Raw genomic sequence first — 16616 nt, 5'->3', positions numbered from 1 at the left:
CCCGCTTCCCAATTTAATATGACCCACGCTAATAATCTGTTTGACACAGAACTCTCAGAACCCCAGGAGGAACTAGTCATGACCCACCAGAGAGATCTGACCTGATACAAGATGAGACGTTCCGACACACTGCTTGCTCAAAGCTTCACTTTCATATGAAATAGTCTGTCCTTTGTCAGATCATGCAACCAAGGTCAACAGACCAGGATGTTAGCATTTCAAGTACAAAAGTGACACTATATACAACCATTGTGTAACGGCTTTCTTCTGTGGACAAAGGAGAGGACCAAAGCGCAGCGTGGTAATTGTCCATAATGTTTAATTAAAGACAATAAACGTGAACACTACAAAATACAAAACAACAAATGTGAAAAAAACAAAACAGTTCTGTCTGGTGCAGACACACGAAGACTGAAGACAACCACCCACAAAACCCAACACAAAACAGGCTACCTAAATATGGTTCCCAATCAGAGACAATTTTTTTTTTTTTTTTTTTTTCCACCTTTATTTAACCAGGTAGGCTAGTTGAGAACAAGTTCTCATTTGCAACTGCGACCTGGCCAAGATAAAGCATAGCAGTGTGAACAGACAACACAGAGTTACACATGGAGTAAACAATAAACAAGTCAATAACAATGACTAACACCTGCCTCTGATTGAGAACCATATCAGGCCAAACACAGAAACGGGAAAACTAGACACACAACATAGAATGCCCACTCAGCTCACGTCCTGACCAACACTAAAACAAAGAAAACACAAAAGAACTATGGTCAGAACGTCACACATTGTCTAGGAACTTCGTCAAACGTTAATGGAGTCCTCCTATAAATAAGGTTCACCGAATGTTACCGTTTTGTGTATGTTCTAGCAAATCCCTTGGTCATTTCATGCGTATCTGAGTTATTGGCATTCAAGCAGGCAAACATGGCCAGTATGACGTAGCGCCGTGATAAAGTGGCTCTCACTACACTGGAAGTTAATAGGAATACGAATTTTAGATCGCGAAAATATCTATTACACATGTCAGATTTCAGAGGATGTCTTCTCTCGAATGAGCCATTGATCATATTCTTGTGAATATTCTCCTACCTCGAAATGTTCCTAGCACATTTTTCCTATTTGTCTACCTCTTTAGTCCAGGGTTCATTGCGCCGTTGCCAGAGATATAGACAGGAGATAGGCATTCAATGAATAAATGAAGGAATGTATAACACCCCACCCAGCAGACTCATCCAAGCGCGTTCAAATTGTCAGTTGCTAACCTAATCGTCACTCAATCGCAAAGTGTAGATTGAGAAACGTGCCTATTTCCCTCAAAAGTAAGTAAAGTCACAATTCCAAAGCTATATGGTACTACATATAGCAAACTAATTATCTCAGGAAAATATTTAACGTTGTACTTCTTGTTGACTCAATTCGTGCTAATGTTGGGTTTGAGTTGGCGCCCAATAGACTCCCATTCACTCCTTGAAGGGGAGCGCTTATGGTCCCAGAATCCACCGCGCGGCCCATTGATGTAGCATGGGCAATGCCCCCCCCAAAAAGTATATCTGCCATTGCTAATGTTAGACGCAACTCTTCAAGGCGTATCGATCCGCATGTTGAACGTGGTGAGATTGTAAACCCATGAATTGATAGCTGTAAAATCACCTAAACTGCACTACATGCTGATATTGTCTTTGGTATTATTGTGTGTAGCTACATTTTCTAGATAGCTAGCCAGCCAGCCCATTGAGAGCATTGCATTGTGGATTTTGTAGTCAACTTGCACTGCAACAGATTTCCATGGTTCTACCAACCTTACTACAATGCCAAAATGAAACATTTGTTCAGTGTTATTTAACTGTAAATTAAAGGAGTGAGTGGTTTTGAGTGGATTTTTCCTTTAAAGTGGGAGAGGGTCTCACCTCAGCGCCGAGGACAGTGAGTGTCTCAATGAGCACAGCGGTCTGCAGGGTCATGTGGAGGCACCCTGCAATGCGTGCGCCCTTCAGGGGCTTGGACTGCCCGTACATCTCCCTCATCTTCATCAGGCCGGGCATCTCGTTCTCAGCAATGTCGATAGCCTTGCGGCCCCACGCCGCCAGGTTGATGTCAGCTAGGGAGAAAACAAAGGACGTTAAAGTATCAGTTTGTCTTATTTGAACATTTTAGACTGTGCATGTCTGCCCGTTTCATTCATATAATACACAAAGTCCATTTCTCATTCATTTTGGGTCCAAGTTACTCCAACTGTCCATGATCATTTCCTTCCCTTCATGATCATTGATTTGATCGATTTTGTCGTCATTTATCCAGAACTTTCATTGTGAGTGGTCATCTAATGATCAATTGGGATTGTGGTTTTGGAGAGGGCGGGCTGGCTGGCAGTGAGACTGTAGTTTGTATTCAAGTTAGACATTGGCTGTGGCCTTGCACTGGCTGAAATCGCCTGACTGCCAATATCACAGTTGCAGCTTCCACTGACTACTGGCGCATAACATCTGCAAGCCAACGCCGCGCTCTTCAGAGGTCTCATAACTGAACCGTACCCCTTTGCTCCAGTCAGATGTGGTTAGCCAGAATTTGTGCAAACTGCAAACCCAGCCACACTGAACTGAAGCAGTCCTGCAGCCCAGTGGTTCACGGGGTCAAATAAATTGCATTAAGTACCCAAAATGTCCACACGCTGCAAAACTATTAAGACAGAGGCAAAACAGACTGCTCCAAAGAAGCCATAGATGTTATTCCAGGGTGTCAGATCTTAGGGCAGAGGGCGCTATTTTCACTTTGGGGGAAAATCGTGCCCAATTTAAACGGCCTCGTACTCAATTCTTGCTCGTACAATATGCATATTATTATTACTATTGGATAGAAAACACTCTCTAGTTTCTAAAACCGTTTGAATTATATCTGTGAGTAAAACAGAACTCATTTTGCAGCAAACTTCCTGACAGGAAGTGGAAAATCTGAAATCGATGCTCTGTTCTAGGGCCTGCCTATAAATGGGCTTGATATATATTAGTATACATGCACGTCATACACCTTCCACTAGATGTCAATAGGGAGTGAGAGAAGAAATTGAGTGTTTATCTTGATCTGAGGTGGAATAAAAGCTCTTGGCATGACGTGACACCCATTTCCTGGAACGCGCGAGAAGGGACCTGGTATTGCCTTCTGTAAAGCTGTCGTTATAGACGACTAATATCTCCGGCTTTGATTTTATTTGATAAATGTGACAATATCATCGTAAAGTATGTTTTTTTCAATATAGTTTTATTAGATTATTGAAATTTTTTCGGGACGTTAGGCGTGTTGCGTTGTGTGCCTTTGTTCAGGAAGGAGAGCTTCGCGCCACTTTGCTAGCTTTCCGTGCTAATTGACTGGAGAAGAGGACGTTCTAAAACCAAACAACGATTGTACTGGACAAAGGACCCCTTGTACTGGACAAAGGACCCCTTGTACAACATTCTGATGGAAGATCATCAAAAGTAGGACCCATTTTATGATGCTATTTCATATATCTGTCGAACATGTGAACTAGTAGTTTGCGCCCAGATTTTGGGCACTCTCTTGCTATAACTAAGCTGGATGTCGTAATGAAGTTATTTTTAGAATTCTAACACGGCGATTGCATTAAGAACTAGTGTATCTATCATTTCCTATACAACATGTATTTTCTAGTAACGTTTATGAATAGTTATTTGGTCAGAATAGTTGAGTGTCATAAAAATATCCGCACATTCTGGGAAAAAGATGCTACGTTAGCACAATGTATAACCACTGATTTCAGCTCTAAATATGCATATTTTCGAACAAAACATAAGTGTATGTATAACCTGATGTTATAGGACTGTCATCTGATGAAGGTTTATTAAGGTTAGTGAAAATTAATATCTTTTGCTGGTTTATTCGCTATCGCTAACGTGCCTATTGCTATCGCTAACGTGCCTTGATGAATGAATGCGGTAGTGTGGTAGGCTATTGTAGTAAGCTAATATAATGCTATATTGTGTTTTCGCTGTAAAACACTTAAAAAAAATCTGAAATATTGGCTGGATTCACAAGATGTTTGTCTTTAATTTGCTGTACACCATCGATTTTTCAGAAATGTTTTATGACGAGTATTTAGGTATTTCACGTTGGTCTCTATAATTACTCTGGCTGCTTCGGTGCTATTTTTGACGGTAGCTGTGACGGTAGCTGCAATGTAAAACTGATTTATACCTCAAATATGCACATTTTTCGAACAAAACATAGATTTATTGTGTAACATGTTATAGGACTGTCATCTGATGAAGTTGTTTCTTGGTGTCAGGTTTTGGCCAGGACTGTTCTGTTTTTTTGTCACTAGATGTCCCCATTGCACCTTTTTTGTACCTTTTGTTTTTCCCTTGCTCTAATTATTGTTTGCACCTGTATGTCGTTCCCTTGTTAGTATTTAATCCCTGTGTGTTCCTCAGTTCCTTGCTCAGTGTTTGTATGTTAGCACCCAGCCCCAGCCCAAGCCTTGCTGTGAACATATATTTTTCTCTTGTTGGATTTTCCAGAGGTTCTCTGGTTTTGTTCTTTTGTATTTTGGATTAGTCTTTTAAGGTTTATTTTTTCCCTTGCTGTTTTTACCACTTTGTGGATTTCTTTGTATTTTGGAAGATATCTATTTTTTATTAAACCACCATCTCTAGTACTGCTGTGTCTGCCTCATCTTCTGGGTTCTGCCGATTTAGTGACTGTTTCTCGCACCGGGTCCTGACACTTGGTTAGTTTGGTTGGATCTTGGTTAGTTATGTTGGTTTTGTGCATGCTACCTGTGCTGTGAAAAATGTCTGTCCTTTTTTGTATTTGGTGGTGAACTAACATAAATATACGTGGTGTTTTCGCTGTAAAACATTTTAAAAATCGGACATGTTGGCTGGATTCACAAGATGTGTATCTTTCATTTGCTGTATTGGACTTGTTAATGTGTGAAAGTTAAATATTTCTAAAAAATATTTTTTTAATTTCGCGCTCTGCCTTTTCAGTGGAATGTGGGAAGAGTTCCGCTAGCGGAACCCCGGAGCCAGACAGGTTAAAACAAAATGTGACATTAACAAATAGTTCACCCAAAATATTGAGTGAATGATACAACACTTCAAGTATCATTTGTTTGGACACCTCTGACCCAGAAAGTTGTGGAACAAAGTCTAAAACTACACTACTGTCAAGCCATTAAGTAACTAGCCCTCTACTATTCCTAAAAACACCTGTGCCAGGGTGACAAGTGAGGACCGAGAAGACAGCTGGTAGAGTTATGTAACCAAGTAATACATGGGCTGGTAGAAAAGTAATTGTAGGCCAACAAACACACAGGCTACATAGTGTCACTCAAGTCGCTTCATGGAACCCTTTCAAAACAAGTGGTGATTTTTCACTTCATGAATAGGAACTTTCAAACAAGGTCATTTTTACTAGTCACAAGTTTAGTCAATAATTATTATTATAAATCACTTAGAGGGATTTTTTATTTATGTCCTCTCTGGACTTCTGTAGATTGTGAATGTGGTGCATTAAATCCGTACTGTGCTTTGATGGTTTAACTTGAGGGAAATGGGCAAGTTGTCGAGATCACACTTATTCGTCGCATGATCGTTTTGCAGAGATCACAAGAAACTCCTAAATAAGACTGTCTGTGACTATCATTAAATGTGAAGACTTACTTTATCAAAACAATTCTCTATGCGTAATTATTATTATCATGTAAACTTTAATTAACTAGGAAGTCTGAGCAACACGGGAAAATGTTGAATCACGTAATCTAATTTGCCAGAATTTTACATAATTATGACATAACATTGCACAACCTTCAATGTAACAGCAATATTTAGACTAAGTCCCTGACTACACAGCTCGCGTCGCGTGTGTGAGCGTTACAAAATACATTTAGAAATATGTCATTCAATTATTGCACCCACACTGCTCACGCGCGCCAACGAGCGTCTGCGTTGCCAAGGGCTAAAATAGAAGTTCCATATCAGTTCCATTTGCCGCAGATCGCGCTGCAAGTCCTGCCTCTCCCATCTCCTCATTGGTTTATAGAAGCAGGTACCCACGTGCCATCTCCTCATTGGTTATACCCATGTGGGTGACTGAAAGACGAACGAGGTCAGTGGTGGTGATGCACCCAATTTATGAAAGTTGCCAATCGCAATATCAAGTCAAGAGAAGAAAAAGCTTGGAAGGAGGAGAGATGACTAGAAACGTTTGCCCGTTTTAAGTGTGGATTAATTGGCAGAGTAGAGGACCTTGTGCATTTCAGGTAAAACAACAACTCAATGTTTAACGATATATCCCAGGACAAATTAGCTAGCAACAGCAAGCTAGCTAAATAGAAAAATTAGCTGGCAAGTGCAAGCTAAATTGCCATACCTGTTTAATGCTTTTTGACCTGTCCCCAAATTAATGTGATTGGTTCAGAGTTTGTTTTGATATTTTAACCTGCGTGTCATGATCGCGTGACACGGGGGACAAAATAAATGTATACAAAATAAAATAAATAAATTTATGCACGATGGCGCACGCGCACAGCCGGTTTGGGTTCCGTGTTAGGTTGGTGGCCGTTCGATAAAATACGGAACGGTTCCGTATTTCACTGAAAGAACAAACGTTTTGTTTTCTAAATGATAGTTTCCGGATTTTACCATATTAATGACCTTAGGCTCATATTTCTGTGTGTTTAATAATTAAATAATTAAGTCTATGATTTGATATAGCAGTCTGACTGAGCGGTGGTAGGCAGCAACATGCTCGTAAGCATTCATTCAATCTTTCCTGCGTTTTCCAACAGCTCTTAGCAATGCTTGAATCACAGCGCTGTTTATGACTTCAAGCCAATCAACTCCCGAGATTAGGCTGGCAATACTAAAGTGCCTATTAGAACATCCAATAGTCAAAGGTATATGAAATACAAATGGTATAGAGAGAAATAGTCCTATAAAAACAACAACCTAAAACTTCTTAACTGGGAATATTGAAGACTCATGTTAAAAGGAACCATAGACTTTCATAGGTTCTCATGTTCTGAGCAAGGAACTTAAACGTTAGCTTTAAAAAAAAAGATATTGCACTTTTACTTTCTTCTCCAACACTGTATTTTTGCATTATTTAAACCAAATTGAACATGTTTAATTATTTATTTGAGACTAAATTGATTTCTATTGATGTATTAAGTTAAAATAAAAGTGTTCATTCAGTATTGTTGTAATTGTCATTACTACAAAAATATATATATACACAGATGAAAATATATATATATATATATATATCGCTTTTTTTGGGGGTCCTCCAATATTTGGTATCGGCATTGAAAAATCATAATCAGTCGACCTCTAATATAGACAGGTGTGTCCCTTTCCAAATCATGTCCAATCGATTGAATTTACCACAGGTGGACTCCAATCAAGTTGTAGAAACATCAAGGATGATCAATGGAAATAGGCTAAGCTCAATTGCAAGTCTCATAGCAAAGGGTCTGACTACTTACAGTGGGGAGAACAAGTATTTGATACACTGCCGATTTTGCAGGTTTTCCTACTTACAAAGCATGTAGAGGTCTGTAATTTTTATCATAGGTACACTTCAACTGTGAGAGACGGAATCTAAAACAAAAATCCAGAAAATCACATTGTATGATTTTTAAGTAATTAATTAGCATTTTATTGCATGACATAAGTATTTGATACATCAGAAAAGCAGAACTTAATATTTGGTACAGAAACCTTTGTTTGCAATTACAGAGATCATACGTTTCCTGTAGTTCTTGACTAGGTTTGCACACACTGCAGCAGGGATTTTGGCCCACTCCTCCCTACAGATCTTCTCCAGATCCTTCAGGTTTCGGGGCTGTCGCTGGGCAATACGGACGTTCAGCTCCCTCCAAAGATTTTCTATTGGGTTCAGGTCTGGAGACTGGCTAGGCCACTCCAGGACCTTGAGATGCTTCTTACGGAGCCACTCCTTAGTTGCCATGGCTGTGTGCTTCGTGTAGTTGTCATGCTGGAAGACCCAGCCACGACCCATCTTCAATGCTCTTACTGAGGGAAGGAGGTTGTTGGCCAAGATCTCGCGATACATGGCCAAATCCATCCTCCCCTCAATACGGTGCAGTCGTCCTGTCCCCTTTGCAGAAAAGCATCCTCAAAGAATGATGTTTCCACCTCCATGCTTCACGGTTGGGATGGTGTTCTTGGGGTTGTACTCATACTTCTTCTTCCTCCAAACACGGTGAGTGGAGTTAGACCAAAAAGCTCTATTTTTGTCTCATCAGACCACATGACCTTCTCCCATTCCTCCTCTGGATCATCCAGATGGTCATTGGCAAACTTCAGACAGGCCTGGACATGCACTGGCTTAAGCAGGGGGACCTTGCGTGCGCTGCAGGATTTTAATCCATGACGGCGTAGTGTGTTACTAATGGTTTTCTTTGAGACTGTGGTCCCAGCTCTCTTCAGGTCATTGACCAGGTCCTGCCGTGTAGTTCTGGGCTGATCCCTCACCTTCCTCATGATCATTGATGCCCCACGAGGTGAAATCTTGCATGGAGCCCCAGACCGAGGGTGATTGACCGTCATCTTGAACTTCTTCCATTTTCTAATAATTGCGCCAACAGTTGTTTCCTTCTCACCAAGCTGCTTGCCTATTGTCCTGTAGCCCATCCCAGCCTTGTGCAGGTCTACAATTTTATCCCTGATGTCCTTACACAGCTCTCTGGTCTTGGCCATTGTGGAGAGGTTGGAATCTGTTTGATTGAGTGTGTGGACAGGTGTCTTTTATACAGGTAACGAGTTCAAACAGGTGCAGTTAATACAGGTAATGAGTGGAGAACAGGAGGGCTTCTTAAAGAAAAACTAACAGGTCTGTGAGAGCCGGAATTCTTACTGGTTGGTAGGTGATCAAATACTTATGTCATGCAATAAAATGCAAATTAATTATTTAAAAATCATACAATGTGAATTTCTGGATTTTTGTTTTAGATTCCGTCTCTCACAGTTGAAGTGTACCTATGATAAAAATTACAGACCTCTACATGCTTTGTAAGTAGGAAAACCTGCAAAATCGGCAGTGTATCAAATACTTGTTCTCCCCACTGTATGTAAATAAGGTAAGTTTTGAAAAAATTCAACATTTGCAAAAATGTCAAAAAATCTATTTGAGTCATCATTGAGGTATTGTGTTGAGGAAATGTTCTTGAATCCATTTTAGAATAAGGCTGTAACGTTGACAAAAAAAAGGTGTTGGAATACGTTCCTAATGCACTGTAAGTAGTGATAACAAGGATTTTTTATTTATTTATTCATAGGTCCTCTGAACTTCTGTAACAGAAATCAACAATAGTACCAAAAGACAGGCAGAAAACGGCTTCTCCAATAGAAATCCCCGATCACGCTTGTAGGCGATGTCACAGCAACACTGGCTAGCTAAGCTTATGCACAGAATCAGGTCTAACGGTCGTCTTGCGCACAGCCATCAAATCAAAAGCACTCAGTTGTTTTTGACTCTAATGAAAATGTGTCAGTTTGCCACTTTCATGAGGTTGGAGTAATAACATGTTCAACTACTTAAGACGCACTATGCATAAATTGCACCGCCATTTCCCTGTTGCAATAACTCAGTTTGTTACAAAACAAGCAGTCATTGTGTAGAGAGTCACTGTACCATATCTTTTCCATAACCAAAAATGTTGTATATTCAGCTGTGTACAAAGCCAAAAATAAAGACGCAAAAACAAAACTTTAGAATAGGAAGCATAGAAATAGTACACACAGAACAGATCTACCAATTCTTAGACTTGCTTTCAACAGGAATTAAAACCCATATAACTCAAATTGTGAATTTGGTCAGGTCGCCTAAAAATGACATATTGTAGCTTTAAGACATTGGTTTGAATCTATATACACTGAAGATAAATATAGAAATGCAACATGTTAAGTGTAGGTCCCATGTACCATGAGCTGAAATAAAAGATCCCAGAAATGTTCCATACGCACAAGAAGCTTATTTCTCATTTTTGTGTAGCAATTGTTTACATCCCTGTTAGTGAGGATTTCTCCTTTGCTAACATAATCCATCCACCTGACAGGTGTGGCATGTAAAGAAGCCGATTAAACAGCATGATCATAACACAAGCGTACCTTGTGCTGTGAACAATAAAAGGCCACTAAAATGTGCAGTTTTCACAATGCCACAGATGTCTTAAGTTTTGAGAGACCATGCAATTGGCATGCTGACTGCAGGAATGTCTACCAGAGCTGTTGCCGGATGACAATGTTAATTTTTGTACAATAAGCCGCCTCCGTCGTTTTAGAGAATTTGGCAGTACGTCTAACCGGCCTCACAACTGCAGACCACGTGTAACGCCGCCAGCCCAGGACCTCCACATCAGACTTCTTTACCTGCTGGATCATCTGAAACCAGACACACGAACAGCTGATGAAACTGTGGGTTTGTGCAGAAATTCTTCAGTTGTGCAAACTGTCATAAACAGTCTCAGGGAAGCTCGTCTTCCTCACTAAGGTCTTGGCCTGACTGCAGTTTGGCGTCGTAACCAACTTCTGTGGGCAAATGCTCACCTTCAATGGCCACTAGAGAAGTGTGCTCTTCACAGATGAGCGCCGGTCTCAACTGTACTGGGCAGATGTCAGAGTGCCCTATGGTGGCGGTGGGGTTATGGTATGAGCATCCACAAGCTAAAGACATCGAACACAATTGCATTTTATCGATGGCGATTTGAATGCACAGAGACACCGTGACGAGATCCTGAGACCCATTGTTGTGCCATTCATCCGCCGCCATCACCACTAGTTTCAGCATGAAGCATAAATCCCCTACCTTTAAGAATCAGTGACCAATAGATGCATATCTGTATTCCTAGTAGAGGTCGACCGATTAATCGGAATGGCCGATTAATTAGGGCCGATTTCAAGTTTTCATAACAATCTGTAATCTGCATTTTTGGACACCGATTATGGCCGATTACATTGTACTCCACGAGGAGACTGCGTGGCAGGCTGACTACCTGTTATGCGAGTGCAGCAAGGAGCCACGGTAAGGTGCTAGCTAGTATTAAACTTATCTTATAAAACACATTGTTGATGATATTACTAGTTTATCTAGCTTGTCCTGCGTTGCATATAATCGATGTGGTGCCTGTTAATTTATCATTGAATCACAGCCTACTTCCCCACACGGGTGATTTAACAAGCGCATTCGCGAAAAAAGCACTGTCGCTGCACCAATGTGTACCTAACCATAAACATCAATGCCTTTCTTAAAATCAATACACAAGTATATATATTTTAAACCGGCATATTTAGTTAATATTGCCTGCTAACATGAATTTCTTTTAACTAGGGAAATTGTGTCACTTCTCTTGCGTTCTGTGCAAGTAGAGCCAGGGTATATGCAGCAGTTTGGGCTGCCTGGCTCGTTGCAAACTGTGTGAAGACCATTTCTTCCTAACAAAGACCGTAATTCATTTGCCAGAATTGTACATAATTATGACATAACATTGAAGGTTGTGCAATGTAACAGCAATATTTAGACTTAGGGATGCCACCCGTTAGATAAAATACGGAACGGTTCCGTATTTCACTGAAAGAACAAATGTTTTGTTTTCGAAATGATAGTTTCCGGATTTGACCATATTAATGACCCACGGCAAGTATTTCTGTGTTTTATTATATTATAATTAAGTCTTAGGACGAAACTGAAAAATAACTTGTGTTGAAAGTAAACATCCACACCGATGGTGCCAAGTGTGCTTATGTCTGCATAACGAGGAAGTAGGGAAAAAATTGCAACTTGACTCTCTGGTCGAGCGATCGATGACAGAGTATGCTGCCCAACCATATGTTAAAGGAAAGAGGAGATTACCTTGATTAAAATGGTGTCCAACTTTATCTTTCGTTTTATATACACATTGCGAGATATTTGGCAGAATATACCAGCATGCCTCTCCATAGGAAAACAATGGGGGGAGCTCAGCGTTCCAATGGCAAAAGGTATGTAGGGGCTAGCATTTGATGACAACGAAATACGCTGCCCAGCCTTACATAATTAGAAGGAGGAGATTCTCAGGTTTAAAATGGTGTCCAATTTGAACAAAAAAAATCTAAATATACACATTGCAAGATAATGTCAAAATAGACAGGCATACCTATATTTCCCTATCGGAAACAATGGGACGACCTGAGTTCCATGACTCATTTTTCTGTTGTTTACATTTTAACTACCAGCAACGTGGGTAGGTCTAATTTCCAACAATAGCAAAGCAGACATTGTGACGTAGAACAATAAACTGGGAATAGAACTTCGGAAGGCGAGTTGGTGGCACGGTGCTCAATATAACTAATAGGAGTTGGCATGGTGAAAATGCCCCAAAATAAGGCCTGTTTTTTCGTGATTACTTCAAAGCTAAGGCAAGCAGCTGGGACATATGGTAATATTATGAAACTGGGCTCCACGACGGATGCAATTAACTCGTTTTTAATCAGTAAAATGTTTTATTAAAAATGTCATGTGTCCAGCACCGATGGTAAAGACAGTTTCAGGTTGGATATTCAACGGATATTCCACCAACAGCAGTTAGGGACCGTCAACAGTGACAAATAAAACATTTCAAATTTCAATAGCTATTTAACCATTATTCCTAAAACTTTCAAAACTGGTTCTAGCTAACCCGATGGCAGACACACATTGCACACATTTATTTTTTGTTGATTTACATCTCCTACTATTTTAAATTATTTATTTACATTTTCGAATTTCAATAGCTCATTGGTCATATGACCTACTGAACTCAAACAAGGTTCAAAATGTCCACTGACTACCCTTCTATATTGCACACCCTTTAGTTTGTCCATTTTCATCTCACACGTTCTTACATACATTTTTCAAAATGGCAATAGCTCCTTGGTCATGTGACCTAGTGACTTCAATCAAGGTTCAGAATGTCCACTGACTACCCTTCTATATTGCACACCCTTTAGTTTGTCCAATTTCATCTCACAAGATTTTACATATATTTTTCTAAATGTAAAATTTCAATAGCTCCTTGGTTATGTGACCTACTGACCTCAAACAAGGTTCAGAATGTCCACTTTACTATACCTTCATTTCGCACACTGATGTTTGTCTACTTTCATATCCTGCTATTAGACTTAAATCTGTAAGCTTTACAGGCCTTCATTTCACATGGGTGTTAAACATTTTCCAGCCTCGCAATAACTATCTTTCACATGGACACTGAAAAGATCCGCAAATGGCCGTATGTGGTATGGACCAAGGACAGGAGAGGTGTTCAAACAGAGGTGCTTAAAGGAAGGCGCACAGGTAGAACCTCGTGAAAAACCATGTTTCATATGCTCTTTTTAATCACAGTAATAGGCAGGGGTTTGTCAGTCAGAGTGAGCTTGAAAAGGTGAAAGAATCCTCTTCATATCATCACTTTCATATACTGTACATTAAGACAAATCCATCTACGTTGAGTGTTAGAACGTAGTCTCCATAACCTGATAATGACTTGATATTTGAGTGCATTCACAACAAGTCACCTGCAGACAACTTACAAAATGCAATAGTGCATTCGAGGGTTCGTTTTTCTGGTGAAAATAGTTATTTGATGCATGGTCTACTATTTCTAACTGGAAAAATAAAAATCATTTTCCCAAAATTGATTTAGGTACATTTTTGTGAAGAGGTATGAGGGTTGTGATATGGATCATTTAATAGTAAAATCATTTAAGGGATCAATACATTTCTATATTGCTTCCCCAGTATCTGCATGAACCATCAGGCTAAGTGTTTTTGGTTCACCCTGCTGGACAAAAAGAGAAGGAGGAATCGGAACATGCTGCATTCATATTCAGGTCTTAGTTATTCCATTGTACTGGATCTAATACATATTATCATTTTACCTACATTCATAAGTGTAATAATTTATGACATACTGTGAAAAACTCTTGGCTGCTGGCTCTGTCACTTTCAGACACGCGCAGAGCAGGCTGAAAGGGGAAGGGTAGCTCTTGACTTGAACCACAGAGGTTCTCTGTAAAGAGAGAGTAATCCAAAAGGCACAGACACACCCCTTGACTTTCAATTGGCAACATTGACCTGTATGTATTCTCTCCTGATTGGCTCTGTGGTGCACAGTCTGGCAGTCTGACTAAAGTGCCAGAGGTATGAGGAGAGACATCCCCCTTTGTATTTATGGGAACAAATATTTCCTAACACTTTGGATCCTATTCTTAGACAGTTAGAAGACAATGCATCAATGCAAACAAATACTAATTACTAATTACTGTCCATTAGTAACCTCAACCTTGTGGGTGTGTGGGTGTTTGGGCCAATAAAGTGCCAACTCAATTCTACCAGTGACGAGTCTCTCATGCCCCTATGAATGGGGACACAGGGCAATAGTTTTTAATCTAAACCAGCCCTTTTTTACTGGAGTACACTAACCTCTAATTGGGGCTCTTTTCTTGACACATAGTAGCAGTTTACCAGATAAGAAGTCAAGAAGATCCAAAAAGTAGATTGTTGTAAGGGTGTATTACTTCCTGTGCTGGCCACATTGTCATATCCATTCTGGATTCTGAGTGGTAAAATCATAGCTGAAAAATGCCTCTATGTATGTGTCAACATTTCCCCCCAAGACAGAACTGCCAAAGGGGGTGGAGTTGCAATCTACTACAGAGTTCTGTCATGTTATCCAGGTCTGTGCCCAAACAGTTCGAGCTTCTACTTTTAAAAATCCACCTTTCCAGAAATAAGTCTCTCACTGTTGCCGCTTGTTACAGACCCCAGCTGCACATTGGACACCATATGTGAATTAATTGCCCCCCATTTATCTTCAGAGTTTGTACTGCACCCTCATAGATATCATCCTGACCAACCTGTCCTCTAAATACACCTCTGCTGTCTTCAACCAGGATCTCAGCGATCACTGCCTCATTGCCTGCGTCCGTGATGGGTTCGCAAAGGACCACCCCTCATCACAGTCAAACGCTCCCTAAAACACTTCAGCGAGTAGGCCTTTCTAATCGACCTGACCCGGGAATCCTGGAAAGATATTGACCTCATTCCGTCAGTAGAGGATGCCTGGTTATTCTTTGAAAGTGCTTTCCTCACCATCTTAAATAAGCATTCCCCATTCAAAAAATGTAGAACCATTAGCATCGAATATCCCCCGCGATATGCAACTTTTCAGGGAAGTTAGGAACTTATTGGCAGATTCAACAGCCTTGGTTTCTCAAATGACTGCCTCGCCTGGTTCACCAACTATTTCTCAGATAGAGTTCAGTGTGTCAAATCGGAGGGCCTGTTGTCCGGACCTCTGGCAGTCTCTATGGGGGTGCCACAGGGTTTAATTCTCGGGTCGACTCTTCTCTGTATACATCAATGATGTCACTCTTGTGGCTGGTGATTGTCTGATCCACCTCTACGCAGACGACACCATTCTATATACTTCTGGCCCTTCTTTGGACACTGTGTTAACTAACCATACAACTTTCCGTGGCCTCCAACTGCTCTTAAATGCAAGTAAAACTGAATGCATGCTCTTCAACCGATCGCTGCCCGCACATGCCCGCCCGCCTAGCATCACTACTCTGGACGGTTCTGACTTAGAATATGTGGACAACTACAAATACCTAGCTGTCTGGCTAGACTGTAAACTCTCCTTCCAGACTCATATTAAGCATCTCCAATCCAAAATTATATCTATAATCGGCTTCCTATTTCGCAACAAAGCATCCTTCAATCATGCTGCCAAACATACCCTCGTAAAACTGACTATCCTACCGATCCTTGACTTCGGCGATGTCATTTACAAAATAGCCTCCTACACTCTACTCAGCAAATTGGATGCAGTCTACCACAGTGCCATCCGTTTCGTCACCAAAGCCCCATATACTACCCACCACTGCGACCTGTATGCTCTCGTTGGCTGGCCCTCGCTTCATACTCGTCCCCAAACCCACTGGCTCCAGGTCATCTAAGTCTTTGCTAGGTAAAGCCCTGCCTTCTCTGCTCACTGGTCACCATAGCAGCACCCACCCGTAGCACGCGCTCCAGCAGGTATATTTCACTGGTCATCTCAAAGCCAACTCCTACTTTGGCCGCCTTTCTTTCCAGTTCTCTGCTGCCAATGACTGGAACGAATTGCAAGAATCACTGAAGCTGGAGACTCATAACTCCCTCACTATCTTTAAGCATCAGCTATCAGAGCAGCTTACAGATCATTGCACCTGTACATAGCCCATCTGTAAATAGCCCATCCAACTACCTCATCCCCATATTGTTATTTTATATTTTTAAAAAAAATTGCACCCCAGTATCTCTACTTGCACATTCATCTTCTGCACATCTATCACTCCAGTGTTTAATTGCAAAATTGTAATTATTTCACCACTACGGCCTATTTATTGCCTTACCTCCCTAATCTTACTTCATTTGCACACACTGTATATAGACTTTTCTATTGTGTTATTGACTGTACGTTTGTTTATTCCATATGTAACTCTGTGTTGTTGTTTGTGTCACACTGCTTTGCTTTATCTTGGCCAGGTCGCAGTTGTAAATGAGAACTTGTTCTCAAC

General features: G+C 40.6%; 1 protein-coding gene across 2 annotated transcripts in view; it reads right to left on the bottom strand.

Moving 5' to 3' along the window:
- ahcy (adenosylhomocysteinase) overlaps positions 1 to 16616 on the bottom strand; it is a 49317-nt gene that overhangs the window by 28650 nt on the left and 4051 nt on the right. For both annotated transcript variants that reach the window (XM_071386323.1, XM_071386332.1), the window contains exon 2: positions 1914 to 2104. In XM_071386323.1, coding sequence (XP_071242424.1) covers positions 1914 to 2104 — 191 coding nt within the window. The remainder of the gene's footprint in view (positions 1 to 1913; positions 2105 to 16616) is intronic.

Source organism: Salvelinus alpinus, chromosome 2 (genome assembly GCF_045679555.1).
Source record: "Salvelinus alpinus chromosome 2, SLU_Salpinus.1, whole genome shotgun sequence".
In the NCBI taxonomy this organism is placed as follows: Eukaryota; Metazoa; Chordata; class Actinopteri; order Salmoniformes; family Salmonidae; genus Salvelinus; species Salvelinus alpinus.
The sequence above is the reverse complement of the archived record's forward strand: the minus strand, read 5'-3'. Positions and strand labels throughout refer to the sequence as shown.